This window comes from Oxyura jamaicensis, chromosome 3 (assembly GCF_011077185.1).
Source record: "Oxyura jamaicensis isolate SHBP4307 breed ruddy duck chromosome 3, BPBGC_Ojam_1.0, whole genome shotgun sequence".
NCBI lineage: Eukaryota > Metazoa > Chordata > Aves > Anseriformes > Anatidae > Oxyura > Oxyura jamaicensis.
Genome location: NC_048895.1, coordinates 50,669,051 through 50,682,643, shown reverse-complemented (window position 1 = coordinate 50,682,643; position 13,593 = coordinate 50,669,051). Strand labels below are relative to the sequence as shown.

General features: G+C 44.4%; 1 protein-coding gene across 3 annotated transcripts in view; it reads right to left on the bottom strand.

Annotated features, from left to right (window-relative positions):
• UST (uronyl 2-sulfotransferase) overlaps positions 1-13,587 on the bottom strand; it is a 170,793-nt gene extending 157,206 nt beyond the window's left edge. For all 3 annotated transcript variants that reach the window (XM_035320731.1, XM_035320734.1, XM_035320732.1), the window contains exon 1: positions 13,047-13,587. In XM_035320731.1, the coding sequence (XP_035176622.1) occupies positions 13,047-13,323 (277 nt within the window). In that variant the 5' untranslated portion in view covers positions 13,324-13,587. The remainder of the gene's footprint in view (positions 1-13,046) is intronic.
• Positions 13,588-13,593: the final 6 nt, after the last annotated feature.

The following is a 13,593-nucleotide window of genomic DNA, read 5'->3' as shown; positions in this document are numbered from 1 at the left end:
AGCTGTTTTAACATCTACCCATGCCACAAATACATTTTTCCAATGACAGTAGGGGCTTTGGTGAACAAATTACACAGAGGTGATGAAGACAGCTGCAGAAGGCAACAAGAAATAGGCCAATTATGTTTTCAGTGGGAAGAGGCTCCATAACATGCCATTTATCGCTTATCTGCTCCCCCACTACTATTTCTGTCTCCTGCTCGCTCATTTTAAGCGGAACAGTAAGAGGTACTCTGTTCTAGCTTAAATCAGGAAAGATTCATCCAGCACCCTGTCCTTCTCTCACCCCACTTTTTCTTCTCCCAGTTATCACTTCTTCCCACACACTTTGCTTTTATTTTGAGAGACTCAAGCCTTACATGTGGCTCTGCAGCAGCAGGCTTCTCCTGATGATGGGAGCAGGTCGCTTGAAGACTCTAAAAAGTTGCTGCTTGCAGGAAGGAAAATGCAAGTTACCATACGTACACAGGGCGGGGACTCTGCTGGTAAAAGCTACTCCACAGTCTGGCAGACTTCACAGGATCAGAACAGCTCGGGTGGGAAGGGACCTTAAAGACCATTCAGTTCCAACCCGCCTGCCATGGGCAGGGAAGCCACCCACTAGATCAGGTTGTTCAGGGCCTCATCTGACCTGGTCAGAATTGGTTTCACTCTCTTCTGAACTATTTTGTGCCTTACAAAGCCCTCCCTCTTCCCCCCCCCCCCCCAAAAAAAAAAAAAAGTAACTCCACTGCCTTTCAGGAATATTGTGCAGATATATGCCCAACAGATCGCATAAACTCAAATCACCCCAATCAGGCAAGCCAGGTAAGTGCTGTGAAAAAGGCAAGCAGAAGGGCGCTTCTGTTTTGTTAGCATCAGTGTTTCATCAGACATGCTGCATGCATTTCCCAGCAAATCCCTGTCCTTCCGAGTCCAGGAAATTGTGGATCTATTCTTGATACTTCTATTCATCAAACAAACTACACCAAATAAGTTAGAAGGCCTCCCCGTGTGCCTTAAATAAAAGGTGTTAATATTTACTTTCCTCTTTGAAGTGCTGGATGGAAACTGCTGTAAGAAGATAAAACAGAAAGAGGTACTCTCTGCTCAGTAGCGAGAGAGAGAATGGGAAGAAAGGAAGACGCTCAGCAGCTCCCTTGCAGAAGCTGAAAGACTTCTTGGTCTCTGACACCAAGCAGGAAATTCCAAGATTTTTTTTTACTTTTAAGAAATAAGTTTATCATTGGTACAATAGCTCCAAACAAACATCTCTCCCCTGCAGAGTACTACAAACAAATCTACTAAACAGGGACTTCTGTTATCTTGGGGGCAGTTGGGTCAACAGCCCCCCCCAGCTTTATACCCTCAGTAAAATCTCACCGAATCTTACTTGCCTCGTGCCCAAAGCATGGGCAGTGTGTGTGCCCTCACCGAGCCCAGCACCACAGCACACTGGAACAGGCAGCCCACTGGGATCCCCGCCAGGTAAAAAGCATCGGACCCTCCACTGCTGCTGCCTGCTCGTGCTCCAGTCCGACATGCCTTACTTGAGCCAGAGGAGCAAAAAAGAGAGTGGCACTGCCAGCAACGGTATCACAGCTTACACAGTGAACTTACTGCATGCGAGTCAGTGAACACCTCACCCCAGTAACGAGATCCAGCTACTGCCAACCTCAGCTCTACTGGAGCTGGGGTCAGAAGGTGAAAGACACTGCACGCAACTTAAAACTCTTTCAGCTTCCAACATTCATAACCAAAACATTCCTGGGAAAAAAAAATGAAGCTGTCAGCTGTTTCCATGTAGTACAGCATGGAAAGTAGGTGACTGCTGAGCTATAAAGAATCCCAGAGCTTCCCCAAGTGTGTTTCATTGATTAGATGAAGTATAAGATTCAGAAGTAGAGGGGGGAAATACAACAAGATTAATAGAACAAGGCTATCAGCTCAAAACTGATTTAAGAAATAAATCAGCACCCAAAAGGCAATATGCAAGCACCAAGTATTTACTTGGATTCCTTTCTCCCTCATATATGTGCTGAAAAAGACTTCCAAAGAAGCCTGCGTTTTGCAAAGGACTTCCCTCTCACATTCCCAAATCACATTCCCTTCTCCAGAAGGTGAGGCCACACCTTGGTTTTCATAAAAAGGACTTGTCTTTCTTCCCAGATTGCCTCTGGTTTCAATGTTTCCTCAGCCAGTAAGTGGCAACACATTCACAGATTGCAGCTAACTCTCAGTCTCACCTCTTCCTAATGGTAGCCAATACATTTGCTTATATATTATTCACTACTTATATATACTGCTGCCTCTATCAGCCTGTTGCACAGAGGCAGTGATGACCAAAATGCCACAATTGGGAAATAAATAAACAAATAAAATCACAAAGAACCACAGGTGCTAAGGTTTAGGCACTGCTATTTTGTCATTCTACATAATTTACTTATTGTGCTATGTCCCAGTGGGCAACACAAAAGAAATCTGTACATTTGTATGGGAAGTTCTGGTAGGAAAGAACAATCAGCTGCAGATATGAAAGGAACTGAGAAGTCAGCAATTTCACAGCTTTTGCCTTACAATATCTGTTACAATGTTTTAGATTATATCACAACCCTTTTCGCACACCCTTTTCATGGAACTGTGAGACTTCGGGAGAAATACACATACTATGTTTTCAAATCCACCCATCAAGCAGTGATAGATATCCCCTGTGGTGTTATTTTTCCAGTGTTTTATGCAGTCTTTATTTCTAGGCATCCTAAGCACTGAGGTTTCCGTGACCCACTGACATGAAGTGCTCTCTCAGCCTAAAAATCTTGCTAGCGGGGCTTCCAGTCTCCTCTCCCTCCCCCTCATCTCCACTAGTCATTAACCCATGTTTTTAAGAATAAATGCCACAATGACCCAGATTCTTGCCGTCAAACTCCAGAAGTCAGGGACTTGGCTGTCATGAAGACACAGGTAGTCCTATTGCTCTTTGGAGTTACCTATGCTTCTCCCTGATGGCTTCAGAGGAAACCTTAGAAAGAAGTCAGGGCCTTAAGGACAAGCCATCCTCGGTCTAAACCTCATGTAACTTTTACTTATCATCAAATAATCCTTTTTGTTCCCTCTTCCCCCAAGCAGTTTTCTTCCACTTAATCCCTTCTTGGAAGGCTACTGTCCAATCTGAATGCCATTTCCACCTGTAATCTCATCAACTTCTTCAGAAGTGGCCTACAAATATCTCAGCTCTAAGACCTTTCAGTGTATTTCAAAATAGTCCATTTGCATTTTTCCTCACTTGAAGAACACAAAGGAATGGGATACTTGTGGGACACTTCTCCTAAGATCCTTACTTCTGATTTTCAGTACGGATTCAGATAGCTCTTTGCCAGTTGTAGGTCAGACAAGAGAGGCAAGGAAGCCACCAAGGAAAGAGAAGCCACTCTGGAAGCCACGAGCTGTTAAATATGGTCTGGTGTTGTACAGGAAATGATTAACCAGGGGACTGGGCCACTACCCGTAAATACAACAGAAGCAGAGGGAAATGGAGATGGTCACATCTTACAAGGCAATGAAAAAATGAGGAAATGAGACCAGGAAAAAAATAAAAAATAAAAATAAAAAAATAAAAGACCAGTACTACCAGTACTATATTTATCTCCTTTCTGATAAAAATAAATGGGAAAAAGTGGCCATAGTAAAGTCTTGAACGTGGTATTTGCTGTGAGATAAAGCGATAGTAATATTAATCAATTAGCATAGGCATTCATAAAATTATAGTGCCATTGAAATTGAAGCTGGAACTGATATACTGGGAGACAAATTCTCAAACACTTTCTGAAAAAGTATCATCAGACTTGCTTTCTTTTCAGATCTCCTCATCTGTCCCGATCCCCGTAGGTCACATGTTGTTTTCAACACAAGTTGAAAACGTAAATTTAAATTGAAAAATGAAATTACCATGGAGCAAAACTGTATGATTTCATATTCTAAATAGGTAATTACAAAAATAAAATAGTCTATTCAGAAAAACAACGGACTTTCCAAATTGGGGAAAAAAATGAAATGATGAGTCAAACCCCCTTGATTAGCAGCTTTTGATCTGGCCGCTGGCAGCTCATCTCAAAGATCTGTAATGTACTAGCAGTTTGGTGACCTTGTATGAATACTATGTTATGTATTTACAACGTATTTGGGGCTGATACATTAAAAACCTCTACTGGTCAAGTGGGTGATTGGCTCTCCTTCAAGTCAACATGCTCAGGAGTGGGAGCACTAAAACCTACTTCTCAGATATGTCAGAGACCCTCTGCTTTTTTACCCAAATTGCCAAGGGCTCCATGATCTCCATCCCAGTTTCATGACAACTTCCACTCTGAATCATTATGTGTGACAGGAAGAAAGCTTTGGAAAGCATCCAAATGCCCATTTCCGAAGCACTAGTACTCAAAAAACCTAATACAAACCTAATCATCGTGCTTCTACGCTTAAAAACAAAGCCAAGCATCTATTTTCCACACAAGCCCTGCTTCCCTCATTGCAACTGTGAAGGGCAAGAGAGTAAAATAAATTTCAGACAAATTATTGCTCTCCACTTCCTATCCACCCTCCATTCTCCAAACATCCCCTAACCCAGATTCTAAAACACAGAAAAACAAATGCCTTGATATATAAACATAAGCTGTGTTTGAAAATCCACTTGCCTGCTCTCCAATAACAATGGGGAAACTTTTGGTGAAAAGTCATGTGTCATCATTTTCCATGGCTTTCACTCAAAAGTTAAAAAACAAAACAAAAGCAAACCAAACAAACAAAACAGCCAACAACCAAGCTTTTTAGCTTACCCTTTTGAGCCACTGCTGCACTGGTCTGATGAGGTGTTGGAGACAATAAACTCCACCGCCCAGGGGAAGGTGGTGCGGTACCCAAGCCTGGTGCTCCCTTTCACCTTAATGGCAACCTACTACAACTGATGTCTCTGAAAATAACTGATCCTACTTGTGTTACACATCCATCACAAGCTGTAGTGATCTGGAAGCAGCTCTCACCCCTTAATGATTAGAGAGGGGATAACTAGCTGAGAGTGGATACCTAACTCAGGAGATAAAGTCCGGGGCACGAGTCCTAGAGCAAGATGTAAACAGGCACCTAATTCTCATGCATTTCAAAATGATTCTCATCCCTTTCATGCCCCCATGGTATGAAAGATCAGGTTCTGGAACCCTGCAAGCCCAGGTTCCTGAACCCATTACTCCAGAAGTAAAACAACGCAGAGCAGTAGGCATGGGGACCTCCCCCAGCCACCCAGTCCCTCATGGAAGAGGGATTTGAAATGGCTGCGAACATGTCCTTAAAAATTATCTGTCCTGAGTAACAATGTGGTAGTTTATTCTCTTGAGTGTGTTCATCCCAAGTCGGATGAACACAGAAAGCAGCTATTCGCTCCGCTGGCTGTGCTTCATAACACCATTAAAACACAGGGCTTCCTTTCACAGCGCTGCAATTTGGAACAGTGCGTGAAGGGGGTCAGCAGCAGGTGCACAGTCACAACTTCCAAAAAAAGGATAAACAGACTTGTTTTAAAATCTTGGACTGGAAGAAAAAAAGTTAATTCTTCCATCTCATCTACAAACTTCGTCTTTGCTTACAGTAACAGCTACAAGACCAAAATAGCTACTGGAAACTCTTCTTGAATGAGTTACTGGAGTCAGAAGTTAACATGTGAGTACTTCCCCTCAAAGCTAAGGCAACCCAGGAAGAAGGGCTCTGTTCCTCTTAGGTGCCCCAGATTTGTCTGAAAAAATAGGTTAATATCATAAAAATACCACTCAAGCGGTTCCAGTAATTTCAGTTTCTTGCTACCCACAGAATGATTAGAAGCTCTTTTTTTGTGACTAATATATACTTTTAAATGACAGAATCAGAAGAAGAGGTAGGAGAAAGAATCAATTATCAGCTAGAAACAAGGGATAGAACAGCATACCAGAAAAAAGAGAAAGGGAAAAAAAAAAAAAAGTGATGTTCTTTTTACCCCATTGTATTTTCTACGTCAGGCTTTTGTGCCAGAACTGTCCTAGGACCGAAGTTGACCTGTTCAACCATTTAACAGAGTGTTCCCACCAAAAATCAAAGACCTACATTGTACTTTTATTCGATGTTCCAGAAATTTTGACAAGCTAGACCTTCACTTAAGTAACAGATGAGAAACCACCACTTACTGTCACTGCTGATTCTGACATGAGCTACTGACTTCAGAATAGTTTTATCAGGAATCAGTGTGTTAGAGCTAGCATAGATGTTGATCTCAAACCACTTACAGAATGTTTTTTAAATAGCCTTTATTTTCCCCACAGTGCACTATGTGTTGAAGCTTTTCTACGAGTTACAGTTGTTAGAGTCTCCTTTCCAACACCCTTTAATGCTTATCATTCTTTGCCAAACCCTAAGTAAAAGCAATTTTCTTCCTCCCTAATTCCACGTGAAAATACAAGAACTACTCCATCTATCACCTTTTTTTCTTCTTCTGACAGCCACCATTCTTTTGGCTAAATATTCCCTGATAGAGCACAAAATGCTTGCCATTCACTGGAGGTGAACGATGCTTCACGAAACTGTGGTTTTACTTTTGTTTTTGCAAATGAAGTCTATGCAACAATGGAAACGAGAAGTACATGATCCCCTGGACATGAAGTCTTTGCTATGAAGACATACATGTAGAACTGTTAGAAACTGATGCCCTTTGATGAGACCGTGGCTATCAATTATAACGATAACTCCTGAAGTAAAACTGCATAGAAACTGTTAATGAACAGTAGCAATACCCTTAATAGGAATAAAGTAGCGGGACTGCTGACTGCCTCAGCCTACATGAGATCTCCCTTTCAACACTCTGCCTGCCTTAACACTCATAAATGGCCAAAATCACAAGTATCTTTTTCTCCCATAGGTATTTCTATGCCTACCATCACTGTACTATCTGAGAATATCACATTCTATTACACGTTTATCTTCATTATGTCCTTTGGGCAAAAGGGATTAAAAGAAGATGGAATTAATGTACAACTTGTTCAAAGTCATATGAACTGTCATAGACAAGAACTGAAGCCTACGCCAGTTCACCGAGTCCAACCATAGCATCCCATTTACCCTGTAAACTCATCCTCTCACAGGTGTATATACCTAGGTCTGTATCATATAATCTCACTCTCTCTATATATATATTTATATATAATATGTATTTTGGAAAAAGTTGCAATAATATTCCCTCTCATGAGGAACTGTATTAATCTTTTCAAGGTCACATGCAAAGCTGACAAGATGAAGCAGAAAAATGAAGCAGCTGCACATACACAATACCTGATTTCTAGGCTGGCGTTTGACTTTGTAAAGCAGAAAATGTACCTCTGAATGAATATCATCCAATTTTCCAAATATATCTAGAATATCATCATCACACATTCACGCAAGCTTAAATACTTTTTGCTATGACTTCGCTGTACAAAGCGTTTCATGGCCAGGCAGGATAACATTCTGCGGTAATGTAGTGCAGCGACCACTTCATCTTTCTGAGAGGAAAAGGCTCGAGTCAGTCATAAAACAAAGGGCATTCCATTTCTGCTTAGAGCATTCCTTGACAGCATCATGTGCTAGGTAGAGCTCTGCTGGTCTTACAACTGGACAAGTGGTGAATGATGAGCAAGTCTTGCAGCCTTTTAACAAAAGTTCATTGAAAATGGGGCACATCTTTTGTATTCCGAAATAGCTCGCTTATAGCGGGAGGAGTTAGCAACATACGTTGAAGTCCAAACATATTCTACCTCAAAAGAAAATATGTACCACATTCTCCATAGCAAAATTAGGAAGTCCAAAGAGAACAGAAAAGTCAGTGAGGAAAGATACAGCTACAGACTTCTCATTTTGGTTCAGAATCCTTCTTTTCAAGGCTTTAAGAATGAGCTTCTAAGCAGACCTTTTGGTTCCTTGTAATGCTAATGAATTTTAAAATGTAATAAATTCCACGTGTAATGTATTCTTAAACAGTCCACTGAAAAGCCAGATAAAAATCAAAAATCAAAATGCTTAGAAGTACTGAAGAGCTCTTTTGAGAACACTGCATGTTCTTGAAATGATGAGGAGAAAAAAAAAAAAAAAAAAAGTTGATAGGAACATAACCAGGGCCTTGTTAAAAGCATATTCATTTAAGAAGCAGATACTGTGCATCACCATACAATTGACTTCATCCATAGAGGCTGTCTTTCCTTGAACGTGTTTCCCCTACTCATACGCTTGACAGGCCATCAAAACCAAGAAGTTGGTGGAAAACCATATTGATGATCCACATGCAAGACAAAACTGGATGAGCCAACTTTTTGGCAATTAAAAAAGACAAACAAAAGAAAAAAAAAAAAAAAGCCCATCACCAACAAAACAATATGCTGTCTACCTAAAACACAGCATGCTAGGTGCTTTCAGTCTTACGAAAGCTTGCCCTGAAAAATTCTGAGCTTTCCATCATTTGAGATGTAAGTGAAATATTACCAGAAAGGGGAAAAAAGACTTTTTTCCTCCTCTGACAGCTTAGAAATAAGAATTGCATTCAACACACTGTCAGCCACTTTTATTAGTTCATTTGGATAGTTGGTTTTCTTCTTTCACCCCTCTCTTAACATGTTAGCAGGAAAAAAGAGACACCAGAAAAAATACAAAATAAAAATCAACAATCAAACTCTAATGAAATAAAACCAATTCATACAACCTCGATGAAAATTCTTCACTTTGGGTTTAGTTTAAAATATTTTGAAGATTTCTGCCACAGCTGCCCCTGAAAGATTTCTTTCTGCTGCCTCCATCTGACAGAATGATGGCTGGATTCTCCTGTGTGTCCAAAATAAACAGTAACCCTTGTTGTGACAACTTTAAGCCTACGGAGCACATCTCCTGGCCAAAACACTTGAAAGCTTCCAGCAGAATGAAGAGTGAGAGTCGGAGCAATTTAGAGCCTGTTTCAGCACAACTGGCCACTTCAGTCCTTTGTCTTGCATAGGAAGCACAGCGCCGGCAATTTCCACATGCAGTCAAACCCCTGACATCAAGCAGTGCACTTGTTGGCAGTCTCCCGGGGAGTTCAACAGGGGAAATGATTTAATTGACACAAACAACAACAACAAGTTCGCACTGCAAATACTGAAGATCAAAAGATTTTTTTTTTTTTTTTTATTGGCCATTAGAGGGTTGCTAGCAGCCCTTGGAAATACCCATCTCTGTGTTTTGAAGCATGCCTGTATCACAAGCCAAAGCAGGGAAGACTACAGCAATGTAAAACCACCACTGTTCCAATGGAAAGGAGTCCCCAGTGCCTTCCCCAGATGCCACGGGACTGCCCAAGATTTATGAGCTCTGTCCTACACCTCCTGCAGAAGATCCTCCTCACTTCCTCCAAGTGCTGGAGCTGTGTTTTGGTTAGTGAGCCAAGGTTACCTTGGCAGAAGCAACAAGCAAGACCTCATAGATGCTGTGTAAATCCCAATACTCCAGTGCATTACTGAAAAGCCTGGCAGCTTTTACGCTTTCTTATTTTTTGAAGCTCATAGATGGCCCAGGACTGATACATGCCCCCACACAGTAAATTTAAGCCCACTGGCAACAGGCATGTTTTTATGAAGTATCTTCCACAGATTCTTTAGAAATAGCCAACTAATACCTGTGCCCCCACAGATTACATGTTGCTCTACACCTATCCCAATGGCATAACTACAGCGTGAAACTTGAGCTATGTTCTTGCGAACCACAGCCAGAATGGACAGTGGAAACAACAGCATTCCACAGACCTTTATTCCTATTAGATCTATTATGAGCTTGAATTCAGAACAGGATTTAAAAAGAAAAAAAAAAAAAAAAAAAAAAAAAAAGCACAGCACAGCCTCATATCTACAGATCTCCTCCCATTTTCCCCATATGACCCTTTCAGAGCTCTACAAAAGGGAAGAGATGGCAACGCTAAGTGGAAATACTGAATAGAGCTACTTTCTCCCCCTACAAGATGCCACAACATTTTTCCAACTGATTCTCCCCATTCATTAGAGCAACCAAACAAAAAGGGAGACAAATATGGACAAAACATCAGAGAATCTGATCCAGGAGGAAAAAAGTTACTAGTAGTATGAATATTCTAAAAATAGTCACCTGCCCCCCAACCCCATCCCCTGCCTTGCCAAAGGAAAGTTGAGAGAATTAGCAAATCTTCACACTTAACTCCTTTGAAAACAAACTTATTCCTCCTCCACAGAGTATGCTGCAGGCCTAAGAACTAAATGAAAGCTGTTCAGCCTCACTGTTCTCTCACCACCTAGATTCCCTTTAAAGCACACACCTGCCCAGCGCAGGTGTGATTTCCATCCTGATTGCCATTGAAGTCTTGTGCTGTTACTTGTGAACTTTCTTTCAAGTTCTGAAGTAAAAAACATCCAAGCATTCCTTCCAGAGTATCATAACTAACCAGGAACAACACACTGAAACCTGAAATGCAAATAAAAAAGCAAAGCTGGACAAGACAGCCCCCCTCACGCTGTGGAGGCCGTAGAGTAATTAAACTGAGAAATAAGTTTTCCCTTTGGTCTACTGCCTCTCGGTTCTTGTAGCTATAAATACAGTAAGGGCGGCTGCAAAATTCACACACTGGAAACATGGTTTGCAAACTAGCTGTCTGTCTGATTGGGGATTTAAATTTTCACACCATAAACTGTGGCTTGGAAGGACTGGAAGGAAAGAGTTGCTTGTTCACTGGATCTGTGGCTCCAGGGGAAAGAAAAAGTTTGATTTTTCTTTAACGTCATGAGACTTGACTAGTCAAGTTGTTTTACAAAGCACACATGCACATATGCAGGACTTTGGTCATTAGCAAGGCCAGGTGTCCGCTGCCTATTCCTCCAAATGCTTCGAAGTCCCCAGGAAGGCAACAGGACTGTTTACAAAAAAATGTTCACAGTTTGCAAGCCTCACCAGTTGGACAAATCAAGGTGTACGGCACTGTTCTTGCAAAGCATACACTAAACACATACAAATTCTTTAACGATGTCACCCATAGGGTGACAGCCCAAATGACACTGTACACCAGGGAAGGGTAAAATAGCTGTAGAAGGTAACATTCAAACAAGCACGTTTGCACTGAAGCAGAACACACTCCATTCACCAGAAGCAGCAGTGGTGCAGTTTGCTTGATGGGTATCAGTGTTCGAACCACAAGGACCCTGCTTCCCACCCAGGCAGCGGCCTGCTGCAGGGCATGAGAAAGGTCCTAACCCTCAGCATCCCAGGTGACCTGGGCACAAAGAGGAAACTCCTAGGCTAACAAGTGCAGAAATCTGCTAATGGTGAGATATGAATAGATCTTTCTACTTTCTCCTGATGAAAAACAAGCTTTTTTTTAAAACAAAACAAACAAACAAAAAAAAACAAACCACCCCTTTTCAAAGAATACTGCACCCCTTCCCCAGGAGCTCATCACGTTTAGGCACATACTACAAAGGCTTCTTGGCACCTGCTGAGCACCTCACAAAAATGATCACCACCCATTCACCAAGATCCAACGTCTTCCAAGCTTTTCATCTACAGGCCTCAGAAGACTTTCCAGCAGAAACAGCTACCGGCTACGGTGGTTCAAGCATCTGAACCCAGTTTTATTTCCTGGATGCCTCAAGAGAAGTCAAAAGGCCACAAAATGAGAAGCTGTCTAACCCCTTGCTCCTCACAGTCTATTCCCACACAAGCCAAGCAAGACTCATCCTTGGTTAAGATTAAAATTAAAAAATTGGTATCTACTTTGCTTTGAAACACATATCTTGTGTTCCAACACTTGATCCAATTAAAAAGTCAATCAGTTGTAAGCAAAACCTGCTTCTGCCTTGGTGGAAAACTTGTTTGTTTCCTCTTCAATGGAGGACTATCTTAATAACTAACGTTACATGACGAGAGTCAGTAAAATCCTTGCCATGAAGGCCATACTCTGGTGTGTTTGGGAAGTAACGTTCAAAGAGCTTCTTCTTCTTCTGTTCTATACTTGAATTTTTATTGACCTTCTTCCCCAGTTACAGCAGGCTCACAGCCTAAGAACTGGACAGGATTTCTGTCCACCTGGTCCTCTCCCCCATCTGCAAAACAGGGACAACTCGAAGTGGGTTGCTCAGGTCCCCCTCCAGCTGAGCTCTGAATGCCTGCAAGGACAGCCAGACCTCTCTGGGTAGCCTGTTCTGACATCTGACCACCTTCATGTTGAAATTTCTTTCCCTAACATCTCCTTGGCACTTCCCTTGCTGCAACTTTGTTGCCTCCTGTCCCACTGCTGCCTGCCTCTCAGAGGAGCCCGGCTTTGTCCTCTCATCCTTTAACTGAGGATACGCGATAGTTGTCCTTTACAGAAAAGCAACACACACACATGCAGAGGTGTACTCCTAGGATGGTCATAAAACACATACACACACGTATGGATTTCAGCTGATTTTTCTGAAACACAAGTACTGCGCTCTAGTTTGCAACCTTGTGCTGTCTCTTACGGGTTGCCTTTCAGAAGTGCTTAATGCTGACAGCTTGCCTTCGCAGGCAAGAGGGACTAACGTGGTGAAAGCTGGTACCGACACTACTCCGTAGTAACCTCCCCGTGGGGAGAAGCCCTCGCTCTTCGTTCCCCGCGTGGATCAGTCCCGCCGAGGCGAGGCACTTGCACAACCTCGCGGTGCACTCCGCTTCCCCCAGCTTCTCTGCGGGGCAGGGAAGCGGCTGCCAGCGGGGCAGCACCCGGAGGCCCCACAGCCCGAACCGCTGCAGGGCTGCGGCTCTGCCCCCGGGGAGGCGACGCGGGCACCTTCTGCCGTGCACGGCGCGGGTGGCGGCGCCGCCCCGCATCCCGCCTGTCCCGTGCCGGCCCCGCACGCACCTGAGCGGGGGGAGCTCGCCGCGCCCTCGCCCCCCTTGCCCCCGGCTGACAGCGGCCGCAGCTCCCCGCAGCCCCGGCTCGGCAGCGAACAAAGAGGCGCCTCCCCCCCCCCCCCTCCCCGAGGCGCAACAAGTCCCCGCCGGGCCGCGCTTACCCAGATAGTGCCGCAGGTCCAGCAGAAAGTGCGGGGGCCCCCCGTTGAGCTGGTAGAAGAGGGAGCCCAGGCAGAAGAGCAGCAGGGCGGCCATGCAGAAGCCGTAGTCGCGCAGCGAGAGGAAGGGCAGCAGCGACAGCGGCCGCCGCCGCCTCCAGCCCCCGCCCGGGCCCGGGCCCCCTCCGGCCGCCGCCGCCGCCGCCGCGGGGGGCCGGGTGTCCGGGCAGCCCCCGGCGGCGCCGTGCTGCTGCTGCTGCTGCTGCTGTTTCTTCTTCATCCTCCCCTTGGCTGCCGCCGGGTCACGCAGCCCGCCGGGGAAGGCGCATCCTCCATCCGCCTGCTCGGCTCCGGCTGCCCGCGGCGGGGAAAGTTGCCGGCGGCTCAGGGGGCCCGTCCCGTGCCCATCGCCCGCCGGCCCCGGACCCGCTGCAGGCGGCAGAACCCGGCGCGGCGGCTGCGGAGCGCCGCTAAGGGGAGGGGAAGGAGGTGGCCACCATCCCGCTCCCGGGGCTCCTCTCCTCCTCCTCCTCCTCCTCCTCCTCCTCCT